The following is a 14,776-nucleotide window of genomic DNA, read 5'->3' as shown; positions in this document are numbered from 1 at the left end:
GAGTACATAAGTCTGTCCTGTATCATTAGATGTGGGTGTTAAAAGTGATCTAAAAGCATTGCCGTGGAATTTGGGATTGCCTTAGCTAACTAGCTAAAACTGTGATTGTTGCAAACACTTTAGGTAATCAAAGATTTCAGATGCTAGAGTACTAATGTGACATGTCTGAATACCTGCTCAGATTTTGCTGTTAAGAATACATGTCTGCCATTCCATAGATGGCTTTCTTTAAAGAGACGAAACTAAAGTTTTTTTTTTCTAAACCATCTATCTGAAGAATGTGGATTGTGAAATCAATTTACTCCTTTGGCTGTCTTTCCTCTCTGACTCCCCACTCCACTCTCAAGTCTTACTGATGTTAATCTCTTGAGCAAGACACTGAATCATCAGCAACTCTGCCAACAGTAGATGAGATTTAAGCAGCACCGTTCCATTAAGCTGATTTGATGCTTATTGAACCTTCCACGGTTCATTTAAGTTGTTAATATTAATTTGGCTGTAGTTGAAAATATAACCATATCTGTCACATGCGACTGTAATGAAGTAATATAATGCTTTATATTCAGTTTGGATGACCCAGCATCAGTTGGCTGTGGTGTTTGTCAGCATATTTTTGTAATTTTAACTCAATATTAACTGTACAGAAGTAACTTTCTGTTAAGAGCAGTGACTCTTTCATTGAAGTCAACCTATTCAGGGATCCTTTTGACTTATTAAATTTCAAGGTCTTTAGCTGCAAATAACCGCTTTGTGAATGTGCTGAAATGTCCGTTTCTTCTGCCTGTCATTGACGGCTGTCTCAAGTGTTTTTTTTGGTTTAAAACTGTCTTTTACTCCACTAAATAAGAATTTATGATTTAAACGTACAATATGATGTAAGATATTAAACAGTGTCTATGCCTTCCTTTCCCTGTCTTCTTCTGTCATTTGCCTACCAAATTGCTCGTCACATATTATTCACAGCCTCTACCTACAGTCAGCAGTCTATGCTTGTACAGAAACTGCTTTTTTTTTTTTTTTTTTTTTTTTTTTTTTTTAATATAGGTTGTCACTGATGAAACCCTACGATCACACTGATGTGAAAGGGAAAAGAAGTAGCTTTAATCTTAGCGTCTTCTTGCACTTGCTTATCTTGCATGTTATGAATTCTACCCACTTGCTCACTGTTTAATTAATTTCATGCCTGTGAGGTTGATAAAACCAATTTAATCACTCATCAATGCTAGCATTATGAAAGTGATGTTTGCTTTTGAATTCCTATGATGATGACAGTAATTGGGGGTCTTTCCAGCAGCCCATCATCGATGGGGCAGACTCTTTGTGCTTTCTGTCATCTGTAAGATTTTGTTGACTTCTTATGTAATGTCTCCTCATTTGATAGAGATTTGTTTCTATTGACTGTGTGCCTGCTGTTTTAGTATATGGTGTGCTGTTTAGTGTGCTGCTTATTTGATCTTTTCACTCCTTTTCTCTTTTTTTGAATATTTGTCAATATTTCTGTGTGCGCACATTTTTTTTTTTTTTTTTTTTTTTTTTTTTTTTCCTCCCCCCTTCCAGGAAGACGCAGTGGTACCACTGAGCTCCCACTCACAAGCTGTCAGCGTTACACAGCCAGAGGCGGGTGCTCTCCCTGATCTGCCCCACTCAGAGAACAACAGTAAGCCCACCTCCTCCCTCTGTCTCTGTATTACACTTTAAGTGTTGATCACTTGCTATCTTTCTGTTTCACTTTCCTCTCCCCCTGCTGTCAGCTAGACTCCAGTTCAACTGTTTGCATTTACACCTTAACCAGAGTGAGTCATTTCCTGAATGGCTTGGTATGCTGTTTGTTTAGACGAGAGAAGGCTTTACTAAATCGTGCCAGATGATCACATGCTACTAAGTAGTCACATCACTTTTGGTTTGGTGACCTTATGCTGTGACTACTTTGATAGAACTTGTATTTGGTAAGCAAACCCTGCATTGCTGTTTCTTATCTTTATCCTAACCTATGATCACATAGATTTTATTTACTGGATAAGTAAGTTGCAAAATTCCCTTTTTATGATGATCATTGTGGTTAAATGTGACCTAGAGAGGGCAAATGTGGTACTAATGTGTTTAAAATTGTTTCTCTGTATATATGCATTATAACTAATTCTCATGTATTGTAAACTACACCCAGTTTGCACTGAATTAAGTGCAAAATATTACAAAAGAGAAAAACTTGTAATTGTGAAATACCCTATTATATTCACATTATTTCATACTGATAGTTTATTTATAGACTAACTTTGGCTCTTGTATCAGCAGGTGCAGAGGTTTGTGAGAATGGACGGTCTGACTCCTGTGGTCCAGCTGAAACTTTGAGAAACCCACCTGATCAGGACCAAACTATGGCTCCTGTTGACACCCCTCCCACAGCAGCTGATATGGTTTCTCCCAACAGCACCTCACCTGGATCAGACGAGACCATTACCCAGACTGAGAGGTGAGTGATAAACATTTTACTTTGCTATCAAAATAAACCTCTTGGGTTGCCATCATTGACCTTTTTGTCATTACCACTAGGGGGTGCCAAATTATAGAATTTTGAAGTTGTTTGCAAGAAAGACTATTGTAATAGCTTACATTAAATTGTAAGGCTAGTTTGTTGCAGTCAGCTTACAAGACTTGATAGAGCTGCAAAACAAAGATGTTTGTTTGTGCTGAGAGTGAGAGTCATCCATGTGCAAATGGGAATTTCCAAAAGACAGAATATGATAATGAAAGGGATGAAGAGAACCAGAGGATTACTTATCACTGATGATCAACTAGTGATGTGGTAATTTGAATATGTTGTGAATTGCAACCACATCTAAAATCTAGTGAGAAAGTTGGTATGAAATAGAGATGAACATTTCCTGGTCAGCCTTTTCCTTCAGCGCTACTAAAAAGGATCATTGTCCACTGATTACATGATGACCTGATGTCTGAACTGGTAAACCTCACCTGGGCCGCAGAAAACACAGGGCTCTTTAGTAGACAATATAATTTTGTCACTCAGTCTCACATGGTTACTCTTGTATAGCAGCATAAACGGCCTCTTTTGAATTGGAACTTGAAATGAATTATCAATAGTCACAGTAGTCATAACTGAAGCAGGCTTTCATGAAGTTTGAACATTTCCCTGTGACTTGGGCAACATTTGCTAGTCAAATGGGCGTTTTCATTGCTGTGGGAGGAGTACAAAGGCTAATTGGTATCTCTGTGCCCATGTTTTGCATAGGCACAGTCTACCTCCACAGAGATGAAGTCTGTTCCTCATCTCTCTTGCTGCCTTTCACTGTGACAGTTGGCTTATTTGATACCTAGAAAGTTTATCAAGCGTATCAATAAAGAATTCAAAAATGGAAGTACCTAAAAGTTGATCTCTGATCTTTCAACTCTGGTTAGCAGCCAGCCAACCAGTGTGGACTACGAAGGACAAGAGAAGGGAGGCAAGGTGGACTCAACTTGCGGAGCCATGAGCTATATTAAGGTTAGTAGCAGAAGAGAAGTGCTTTAATGCATAAATGAAAACAATTTCCTCTGATCTTTTCAGCGCCCACTCATGAATACTTCCCCTTCCTCTTTTTGACCCACTTTTTCTGTTTTCAACTTTGTGTGTGTTCAGTCAGTTAAGGTGTATCATAAAGGGAGGTGGAGTTCAACAGGCTGGGCAGGGGCTGGGTTTTCCTTAGAAAAGCGAAAAGGGAATTCTTGTCCTTGCCCAAGGAGCAGAGGAGAGAGAGAACAGGGCAGGTACTGTAAAACTAAGGGAAAGCTCAAAGTATGCAGTCAGACTGATCAAGCTAGTTACATAAGGAGTAATGGGCTGGACTGTCAGCTTCCCTCAGCTCTGTTAACATAAGTGTGTTATACCTCATACTGCTCATGAAAGTCTGTGTTAAAGTTCTTTAATATTGATTAGTGAACTGTTTACTTCAAGATGCGTCAGGTTTGGTGTAGTTCATGAAAAACGCTGAAAAATCTAATATCTGTCAGAGCATGTTGAAATCGGGAAAGTTTACGGGCAAAGAAGTTATACAAAATTTTGTTTGATTAAGCTACTAAGTGTTGTATTAATTGAAAAATAAGTATTAGATATGAGATCTCAAGAACAGTCTTTCAATAAACAAGAATTTAACTCAAATATAATTAACCACAATCTGAATGTGTGTGTTCTTTAGCATTTTTGCTCAACAAGTTAGTTACACAGTTACTTGACTGCTATTTATTAGTTAGTTGTATCTCTTAATTTGTTGGTTGATCTTGGCTTCTGTGTCCAGATAAATGGGTTTTAAAAGTACATTTTTGCAAATTATGTTTTTTTTTTTGTTTTGTTTTTTTTTTTGGAGATTTAGAACCATCCTCAGATGTCTGAGCAGTTTCTGAGTTTAATGTTGTTTCACCACAGCTAGTTTATGTCCTGCTCTCTGCCAGATCTGTCGGTTTGTTTTATTTAGTCTCCTACTTGCTGGTAAGTTTATGGCCTGCCACCCTACTGAGAGATGGTGATCGTTTGTATTTTTATGGCCAGGTCAGTGTTTATAATTAAGAATTGAGGCCTTTTTTATCTTTTAAAGTTGAGTATTCTATTTGAACCCAATTATTCAAATATATTCAAACTGTAATTTTACTTGTAAATGAATCCATTTTCATAGGACTTTGTTCATATTGACAACAAGAATATAAATAAAGTCAACCATATTATTTATCCCAATAGCGACACTTTTTATTTAGTTTCAATTGGATGTGACACAGCGTGCGAAAACCTGACTAAAGTCTAAAATTTTCCAGATTAATATGAAAAAACAAATAAAATCATTGTTTATTTTGTAGGACTTTTTGACTTGACAATGTCAAACCGTTCATTCTTTGATTATCGCAGTTTAATAACTGCAACTAGATACTCGCAGGATGTTTGGAAATTATCAAACTTAGTACGAAACAAGTTTAAGTTTAAGTTTAGTTAAGTTTACAAGAAATTATCCATCGATCACAATGTAGACACCGTCACTACCCTAGGCCAAAGAAGCAAAAGTTGCCAGCATCATCAAGGGTGCAGATTTTGCTTGTGGACTGTCCACGTTTCACCCTTAGGCCCGTGTCGCTGCACTGAGCAGGGGCTCCTGTCTCGCAACTGAAAGGTTTTCTGGTTGATGAGAATGGTGCGCTGCAGTTTGTGCATCAGAAACTGTTCAATACTCTACATTTTCAGACATAGGTTTTAGAGATATTTATAGATAGCTGCAAGATCATAAGCACTGGAGATCCTGGAAAGTCCAGTTGTTCTTAAATGCAGCAATGCAAATTGGAAATTTAGCACCACAAGAACAACGTTTGGTCAGATTAATGTTTTAACAATGTGTAGTGCTGTAGTGGTTTTTCACCTCACAGCACGAGAGTGATTGGAGAAGCGCTGTGATAGACTGTCTAGGGTGCACGCTTCCTGTCACTCAGTGGCAGTGTAAATGATGCACGACAGACCCGACCACATTTCAACGCTTTTCAGCACTTGGCCGAAGACAAAGAAGGAGGAGAGGAGTAAGGCCTCCTTGGAGGAAGCGAGAGTAGAAAAGACAGGAACATGGTGGTGAGAGTAAGGACTCGAATTTGATTGGTGTCACCGAGGAGGATGCTGCGCTGGGAAAGAACGAGATTGAGATTATTCGCTCTGGCGACCCCTAAAGCAGCAGGCAAATAAAGAAGCAGCTATGTCAGAACTGATATTATCTACACTCATTACACAATATCCTACTGCTTTGGTCTGAGCTCTCACCTTGCTACATTGTATGAGTGTATTCATACAACTGTGTGCACACAGTCCGCCTCCACTACTTAGCACTGTGCCAGTGTTAACTGTGCACTCTTCTCGGTAACACGCACTCATAAAACAGCAGAGCTCTCCATGTAGCTCCACATTATATAAGGAATCAGCCCAGTCTTTCTGTTCCACACTCTGTACAGCTTAGATAGCATTTCACTGCCATGGGACAGGTACGCTACATGTACACAAACATTTACGTGCATGCAGCTTTTAACAGTTTCTTGGGACAGAAAATGTGCTTCAAGGCCACCTTGTGTTTTTTCTCATCCTTTTCTTTGTCGCTTTTAATTCGGTCCATCTCAGAGTGTAAGCCAGGACCCGTCGGCCAGCAGATCACCAGCTGAGGACAGGTGAGTGGTTCAACGTCAGCTAGAGAAAAGTTCATCCGTTCACGAAATACCATAAATAGAGACGTAAGATTGTAGGTTGCTATAATGTTTAAGTAAAAGTATATATTTTCAAGCACAAGCCTGCTACCTGTGCTGGTGGAAGAAGAGGAGACTGTGCAGGACGGTGCAGCCGGGGTTCCAAAAGCAGAGCCCAGCACGGCAGGTTAGGAAGAACAATTTACAGATATGCGTGCTGGAACAAGAAATAAACCACAACCAGAAGTGGCTACGCTTTGTGTTCCTGCGTCTGTGTGTAACTTCATCCACCCACACACAAACTCTTCTTTCCAGGGACAGGCCAGATCATCAGCAGCAGGCCACCACCTCTCTCTGACAGTTCTCCTCAGTCGGGATCATCTGTCACACACACCAGCCAATCAGGGAGCGGCATGGCCAGTACGGTCTCTGACCCAAGCCATTCGGAGGTTAGTGAAAACAAAAGGACTTGCTCCTCTGTGGCAAAAATAGGCGAGAACTAGTAAGACCTGCACACTGACTTTGCTCTTAACTGAGTATCTCCATTAATAAATAGTACTTTTAAAGTAATTTGAACTTTAGAGAGGATCATTTTTCTTTTTAAGGCCTTGGAGAAAGGTAGCAGATATCTTCAATTTTTAGCTCCCCGCTACATGTAGTTTGATTTCATAAAAAAAAAAACAAGAAATGAAAATGCATCAAATTAAAAAAAAAAAAAAAAAAAAAAAAAAAAAAAATCTTAAAGCACTCTGAAATACAAAGCTGTAAGATGGCACCATTAAGGTGACATTTGACTACACTGTGAAGAGAAATGCTGCCTTTCCTGCTGAGTGAGTGAGTGTGTGTGTGTGTTTGTGTAATCATGTGAACACTTGTCTATGACCACGAGAGAGGGAGGAAGAGAGTTTGATTTTTACTTCTACTCTGTATCGGATCATCCAGAATCTAGAGCCAAGTGCACAGTTAGCTGTGTTGACTCTTCAGCTCCAATTCATTATGTAAAGAGTAGTGAAATCCATGAGAAATACTGGTGTTGAAGAGAATTTGAGTATGGAAGGATCAGACTCTGAAGCAAAGCGGGATGAGAAGGAAATAGAGACTGGAATGTTTGTACCGATCTTGCAGGAGCTGACTCGCACCGTGGAGACCATTAAGGAGCCCAAGGTTCAGGAGGACCAAAATGTAGCCAACATGGCCACGGACACGGAAAGTATGTTTAAGATATTTATTGTACTAAAATGCATTTTTAATATTCATGGACTTGAATGACTCCATGCACGCTTTTGTTTCCCTCTAGCTGAGATGTTAGTCATCTCTGACACTTTCAAAGATAAGAACAAGTAAGACAACTTATTATCATTCCAACATAATCTGTAAATCATTCGTATGTACATTTACGTTTTCTGATCTCCTTGTCTTTCTGTCTGTAGCCTGTCACCTACTGATAAGGAGATTGAGGTATGTACACCACTGGATCCTGCACGTGTTTGCCTTTTAACCTTGTAAAAAAATGGTATGTCAAGTCTGTACAAGTCGTATTGAACCCTAGTAAGTTTTACTTTCTAGTACTTTATTGGTTACTTTAACTATTTTTTTTCATCAAGTCTATTAAATTCTCTTGAAATATGAGGTGTGTGTATGTGGAAGTTTCACAACTTTAGTGGTGTAACCTTTCTGCCACTCCAGGACCGCTGTCCATGTTAAGGAAAAACGTATGGAAATGTACATTAGTCTGAAAAGAAGGATCCAAACAGCACATCAAAATAGTATAAAGTGCCTCTCTTCTGTTTTCAGGCAGAGTTCCAGCGTCTGGCACTGGGGTTTAAGTGTGACATGTTCACTTTGGAGAAGAGGCTCAGGCTAGAGGAGAGGTCACGTGACCTAGCTGAGGAGAACGTCCGCAAAGAAGTCTCCAGCTGTCAGGGCCTACTGCAGGTGTGTGTGTGTGTGTGTGTGTGTGTGTGTGTGTGTGTGTGTGTGTGTGTGTGTGTGTGTGTGTGTGTGTGTGTGTGTGTGTGTGTGTGTGTGTGTGCAGCTGTTGAGCTCTCTCTCTTTTTTTTTTTTTTCTTTGTTATTAAAGGACCACAACGTGAGTAGCTATGATAACTTTGTAAATGAAGTAGAGGGTTGTTGTACAAACAGTGTGTGATTGAAGTTGCAAAAATTTAGCAATATATTGTGTAATTATTGGCTTCACTAAGTAAAAGGGCTGACAGCTACAAAGGTCATGACAGCTTCGTAGTGTAGTGGAGGGAATGTGGACAATGGTTTTAATTTTGTACAATTGATGTAATATTGTTATACATTTTTTTTTTTTTTTTTTTTTTTTTTTTTAAATTTATATTATTTTTATGTCGAAATAAATAAATAAGCTGAGGAAAATGTATGACGTTTTCTCGCTTGTTCTTCAGCTCTCTTTTCACTTTTCCTTTTTTTCCTGCTTAGGCTCTTATTCCTCTTTGTGACGATGACAACCAATCAATGGAGATCATCCAGAGGCTCCAGAAAAACCTGGATATTCTCATCCAGTCCATGACTAGGGTGTCCAGTCGCTCCGAGATGCTAGGAGCGATTCATCAGGTAAGTGGAGAATTTAAACATGTTTTCTGCATGACAAGGGAACAAACTTTGATTGTCATTATTCAATGGTTTCCTTTGTTCGGGATTTGCAGGAGAGTCGTATTGGAAAGGCTGTGGAGGTAATGATTCAGCACGTGGAGAACCTCAGGAGATTGTACACCAAAGAGCATGCTGAGCTGCTGGAACTGCGGGAGACGCTCATGCAGAATGAGAGGTCGTTTGGATCACAAACAGAAAAAGGTTGTACCCAGAGACATACAAAGTCTGACTGGATGCAGCATACAATAGGTTTTAAACTCCTGCAAACTCGTAATTACTTTTTATATACCAAGTTAAATTCCAAATATGCACTGGGCCTTGTAATGAATGCTTTTGTAGCTGAGCTCACATGAACCACTATACTCACTAGAATAGAGACTCTGGAATCAGGTCTGTGTAAAATGTGATACATGTGATATTTTACAAACAAACTATACATCCTGTACACAAAGGGTAACCCATATGTTCCTCTTTCCAGATGACTTCCGTGAAAGAAAGAAACAGTCATCACAGTACTACAAGGTGGATTACACATGATTTCATCATGATCATTTATTCAAATTTTCTGTTGACTGTTTTTTAATCCTGTAAATTACAATATTTACCACCACCACACGTGCTCTCATAGACATCAGCCCGGCGGAGCAGTATGATAGCGCTTCCTCGTGCTGGCGCAGGCAACATGCATTTTGACACGGTGAGTATCAATTGCAAGACTCTGCATCATCTCATTGGAAATATGTTACATTATGTTTTTGTTTCCCACTGTATGTATAATTTCCAAAGATGCAGCTTTCCTTATATTTTAAAGTTTGAACTCAATATTTCAGCTTGAAAGTCATTCATTCTGAAGTAGTCATTGAAACTGAGCTCTTTGGAGCAAGTAGAATGCAGCTAGCTAGCTCATTGAATGAGGGCATCCTACAAAGGCTGGCATTTTGTAGTTTGTAGTTTTTCTGTAGTCCACAAGTGTGATATTTTTTTTTTTTTTTTCCTCTTTTACTCAAAACATTTAAAATATAAATAAAATACATTTCAAAGGTGTATGTGAAGCAGTCTTCTCTTAGGTGTGCTTTTTCTATAAAATGACATGAGGTATAATAGTGAGGGGTGAAAACTGAATGTAGATTTTCACACTGTAGTTGGACCGTATTTGTAGTTAGACAAGCTGCAGCTGTCCTCGACATGTAAAACATAGGGAAAGTTAAATGAACTCAGCGCAACAAGCAGAGCATTAATACAGAAAATGTATTCAGACAAAATATGATTGTGGTTAAGTTTTATTTAAGAGTATGGTTTTCACGATGGCTCGTTTTGCCTCCCCCCTCCAACACAGTCCAAAACACAAGATGGCTCAGAGGTTGAATCGGAACGACTGACCAGACGGTCCCCATGGTGGGTATTTGTGTGTGTGTGTGTGTGTGCATGTTAAATTATCTTCAAGTTAAGTTAAAACAAAATTCATAGTCTGTATATAAAGGCAGTGTGTTTGGGGAAAGAAAAAAAAAAAAAGGAAGGACATTGTTGATGTGACTCTTCTTTTAAAGCAAGATGTGTGGTTGGTTTATTAATGCCACCGAGGCTTGTTGCATCATGACTTGAAGGTTGTTGTTGTTATGCCCCTATGTGATAACGCTGGTTTACAGGAATGTGGCAGGGAAGAGCACAGCGCGTCCCCCACTCAAACGTTTTAGTAGCTCTGTGCCCTGGGTCGACACTGAAGAGCCCTCGCTTGTGATGAAGGGGTAAGACATGTGAGGAGGAGGATACTGCACTGGCTGCATCACCAAAGTACTTTTAGCGCAGACCCTGATGCATAAAGATGGCGGCTCTTTAATGCAATATTGGTTACAGTATACTTTTATAGAGAAATAATTTTGATAGTCAACAGCAGAGAACATAACAAGAGATTTTTGTGAGTGCTGACTGACTTTGTGGGTATTAAAAAAGAAAATAGTGAGGCTAGTTAGGAGAAACAAAGTCGAAAGCACAAACAGCAGGGATGATGGAAAACCACACAGCAGCCATCTTTCATGCATCTGGTCCATCCACATTTGCTTGGGAAAGTGTTTGTCTGAAGCCTGTCTTTTCTATATGTAACACATCTTTGCTGTGGACATTTGTGACATGTGTTTTTTTTTTTTTTTTTTTCTTATGGGGCACTGTATGCTTTTACATGTTTGGAAAACTAATGTAAAATTACCCTTAAGCCAAAGTTGAGGCTAAAGCTGATGGAAGTCGAGCGCTTAATGATCTCCAAATATCTGAAAGGTTGTGAAATTGCTTTGTGCTATATTTAAACATTTACTCTGCATTGCTGGGAATGAGCCTATTAATGCAAAAAAAAAAAAAAAAAAAATTTCAAACACGACTTCATATCTGAGAACTTATTTGTCTGCAGGAGGTGAATATAATTCAAGGACTGCTTCAGGGGTGTCTTTCTGCTTGCTTTTGTTAGCTTCATATGCATGACTTTTGCATGTGTGCATGTGCACACAAAATTGTGGTTTTGTAGCAATGGTCATATCATTGTACAGCTGAAAAGTGTGTGTTTGAATGCCTGACCCATGCATGCCCACAGGACGGCCTGCAACAACACAGACTGCCAGTCGGAGGACGAGCAGAAGGAGAAGACAGTGGCGGAGAGGAGGTCCAGTCTCAGTGAGCTGGGCAGCAAACTCACCTCACTCATTCTGCCCCTTAAGACGTTAGTCCAACTAAATGCCAACCACTACCGTACGGTAGCACTACTGTCTGCCAACAAACCAAGAGACTGACACATGGTGAAAGAGTTGATCATTTAGCTGTACTGAGGTTCCAGTAGTTGTAACCTGAACATCTTGTGATATCAGAGTTCATAAGTGCTATATTAATGTTTTTATTTTAGAATGGAATAACCGCTTTATTGCCATGCAGAACATTCACCAGTTAGTGCATATCATAACGAAATTTCGGTATCTCTATACACCAAAAACCCTCAATCTCCAACATTGAGGTTAAAAGTCATCAATAGTCATGTAACATTTTGGCATTAATAATGACATCAATTTTAAGACACCATCCTCATTTATACTATTTGGTCAACACTGCCCTGCTGCTGTGTATAATGGTAACAGAGGCCAGGGTCAAAGTATCATTAATACCAGATATGTAATGTTTCTTTAACATCTGATGTTCACATCCTTTTGTTTTAAAACTTTGGGGACGTTGTGGGACCTCCTAAGTGATGAAACTCTTTCATGATGTAGATCTGTGCTGGACTAGCTTCTATGCTCCAGGGGCTCAGAGGCTTTTGTTTAAAATTCCTCATTTCCTTCAGCTGGAGACTTTGTGTTGTTTTTGTTTGTTTTTGGTTGTGTTCTTTTTAATGCATGCTTTATGTGTCATGTTATGACTTGTTTCTGCATTTTTGCATCAACGTGATAACCAGTTCATGTTTTCCAGGCTTGCTTTTGTCATCTACTAACATGCTCTGCCACCTTTTTCAGTTTTATGTGCAAACCTTGAACTGTTCCTTTGTTTTTCGTGAGGTGACAGATCATGCAGACTATGCAGATCATGTGTTGTTCTGAACTATCCTTTCCTCCTTTCCTCCCTCTACATCTCTCAGGAATCAGGATGAGCTCTTTGTAATGCTGTAAGTGTGTTGGGAGAAAATACAAAGTGGGAAGTGATTGTGGATTCTGACTTTGTCCAAGGGGGGAAAAAAACACTTAATGCATGGAAAAGGCCTGTGTTTATCTGGAAGGAGTGCCAATCAAAGGCCACTTATAACCTTGCACTGACTCTAAATGATGCCAAAGTAAATTGAAGCAGCACTCCTGCTGTTGACAGATTTCAGGCCAAAATTATGTTTCCCTCGCCTGACAAGCTAATGCTGAAATCCAGCTCAGTGCCAACTGCTATTAACAGCTGCTGTCATCTTTCTATGCTAACAGTGATGTGTATGGTTGTGCTTTGATGGAGTTATAAAATGGGCGGTTAAATGCACGTAACTGCATTTAAATTCTAATTTTAGTCAAGTCACAGCTAATTTACTGCCTGCTGTAATTAAGTTACCACAAATGACCAACAGATTTTACTGTGTTCATGACACTGTCCTGAAATGAGCTAACTACATCACAAGTATTTTTGGTAACTTAACTCTTTCGCTTTCTTTTTTTCCCTCAGTACCCATGTCTTATGCACTTCATCGTGTCATAACAGTATTTCTCTTCCTTTAGGCCTAGCCCTTCGTCCAGCCCTACATCTACAGAACCAGGAGTGGCCCAGTCTCTGTCCCATAGTTTAACCAGTTCCCGGACGGCAGTAGCCAGAGGTGGCAGGGGTGTTTGGCTTTGGCTAGCCATGATGGTGCTCCTAGCAGGTAGGCTGCTTTTGTTACCATTGCTGGTTTGAACCTAGGAGAACCACCATTGACTGTATAAAGGACAGACCGTGACATCTTCCACTGGTTTGTCATGCCCCCACCTTGAAGCCTCAACACTGTTGTTTTGGCAACCGCTATAGTTATTTTGGCAAATAAACTCCTTTATTGAGGGCCTAAGCACGCTTGGAAATTCATGAAACTTTACATTACTGACCTGTTGATAGTTGGTCTAATTGCAAAATCTTCCTTCAGCTGCTTTTTAATATCATCCCCTGTTCAGTTTTTTTTTTTTTTTTTTTTTTTTTTTTTTTTAAATGTGCCATCAAACTCTGTAGTAGTAGTAAAGTTCTTACTACTTACAACTAGGTTCTACTATGAATAAAATCTGTGTTTATGAGATTTGCAAATTACTGCATTCTGTTTTTATTTACACTTTACACAGCATCCCAACTTTTTGGAGTTGGGTTTTTACATTATCTTATCAGAACACTGCCAAAGTTTTTCAAGCCAAAGCTTGAAGGTTTACCAGGGTAAACATTTGACATCATATAGTTTACATCATGATTGTGTTGCTTTACCATATATGCATTTGACACAAATATTGTACTTTGTTCTAGATACCATGTTTTTCAAATCTTTACCTAGTATTTTTCAGATAAATTGCATCGAGCTACCCAGCAATAACACTGTTGTAACATTCAAGTAAAACCTCAATAATTCAGAGATTGTTATCCATGCAGAAGTGAGGGTGTTTTCTTAATTAAACAAATAATTCTTATTGTTATCATTGTTTATTTGCATAGGTCTCTTGGCACTGCTGGCCAGCCTGGTGATGCAGCCAGCAGTAGACGCAGCCCCTGTAGGGACCGGGGACTCCTGGATGACCATCCAGCAGCTGCTGTGGCCCTACACAGGGCTCCGGTACAACGGACAGCCCCCTGTCTAGTCGAAGTCCTGAGGTTGGATGGTGCTAGTGCCCATCAGCCCTTCAGAGATATTTATTGCACTGGGAGAGCAGAGGCTGTTGGGATGTTTACTGTGCCTGCAAATTCCTATAAAACTTGCGTCGACAGCACAGGCCTGGCCTCAGGAATAGTTAACCCTATGGAGGAGTTTATGCATCACATTATGTTTGCTAAATTAGATTATCTATGTGTGTGTATGCATGTGTGATAGTGCTGATCAGCTGTTCAGTGAGCTGCTCCACCTGTGGCTTTTTAAACATTTTATGTACTTGAGGATACAGGAGAATACCAGCATTTTTAATGGAATTTTACCTCATTGGTTGCTGAGGACATTTTATAACTTTTAACTCTTTAAACACTGGTAATAAAACTCTTAAGTGTTTATGAAATCTATATTTATGAGTTTGCTAGTTTTGAGTGGAAAATGTGATTATGAGTTTTGTTAACTTATATTTCTGCATTATTACAGTTTCAACACCAAAGTTTTGTTTGTTTGTTTTTTTGTATTTTCCATCTTCAAGTTTTTGCTGTGGTTGCCACAACTTCATACACTTTTGTATGTTCCAAAGGAGATGCGTGGATCTTTGCACAAATAAAGTAGCCAATTCTACAATAGAAGATGTGTGTT

General features: G+C 39.3%; 1 protein-coding gene across 7 annotated transcripts in view; it reads left to right on the top strand.

Moving 5' to 3' along the window:
* The window catches only part of lrmp (lymphoid-restricted membrane protein), a 28,400-nt gene extending 13,640 nt beyond the window's left edge, over positions 1-14,760 (top strand). For 2 of the 7 annotated variants that reach the window (XM_031758520.2, XM_039600704.1), the window contains exons 21-39: positions 1,558-1,657; positions 2,290-2,470; positions 3,415-3,499; positions 6,134-6,180; positions 6,294-6,382; positions 6,511-6,644; positions 7,321-7,405; positions 7,493-7,535; positions 7,626-7,653; positions 7,990-8,130; positions 8,641-8,775; positions 8,868-9,015; positions 9,293-9,336; positions 9,443-9,511; positions 10,151-10,209; positions 10,461-10,559; positions 11,396-11,521; positions 13,038-13,180; positions 13,987-14,759. In XM_031758520.2, the coding sequence (XP_031614380.1) occupies positions 1,558-1,657; positions 2,290-2,470; positions 3,415-3,499; positions 6,134-6,180; positions 6,294-6,382; positions 6,511-6,644; positions 7,321-7,405; positions 7,493-7,535; positions 7,626-7,653; positions 7,990-8,130; positions 8,641-8,775; positions 8,868-9,015; positions 9,293-9,336; positions 9,443-9,511; positions 10,151-10,209; positions 10,461-10,559; positions 11,396-11,521; positions 13,038-13,180; positions 13,987-14,129 (1,899 nt within the window). In that variant the 3' untranslated portion in view covers positions 14,130-14,759. Of the gene's footprint in view, positions 1-1,557; positions 1,658-2,289; positions 2,471-3,414; positions 3,500-6,133; positions 6,181-6,293; positions 6,383-6,510; positions 6,645-7,320; positions 7,406-7,492; positions 7,536-7,625; positions 7,654-7,989; positions 8,131-8,640; positions 8,776-8,867; positions 9,016-9,292; positions 9,337-9,442; positions 9,512-10,150; positions 10,210-10,460; positions 10,560-11,395; positions 11,522-12,424; positions 12,452-13,037; positions 13,181-13,986 lie in introns of all 7 variants that reach the window. The other 5 variants (XM_031758523.2, XM_031758522.2, XM_031758521.2 and 2 more) reach the window with 5 other exon arrangements.
* The last annotated feature ends 16 nt before the right edge of the window (positions 14,761-14,776 follow it).

Source organism: Oreochromis aureus, linkage group 17 (assembly GCF_013358895.1).
Source record: "Oreochromis aureus strain Israel breed Guangdong linkage group 17, ZZ_aureus, whole genome shotgun sequence".
NCBI classification, from domain to species: Eukaryota; Metazoa; Chordata; class Actinopteri; order Cichliformes; family Cichlidae; genus Oreochromis; species Oreochromis aureus.
Note: the sequence above shows the minus strand (reverse complement) of the source record. Positions and strands in the feature narration are given on the sequence as shown.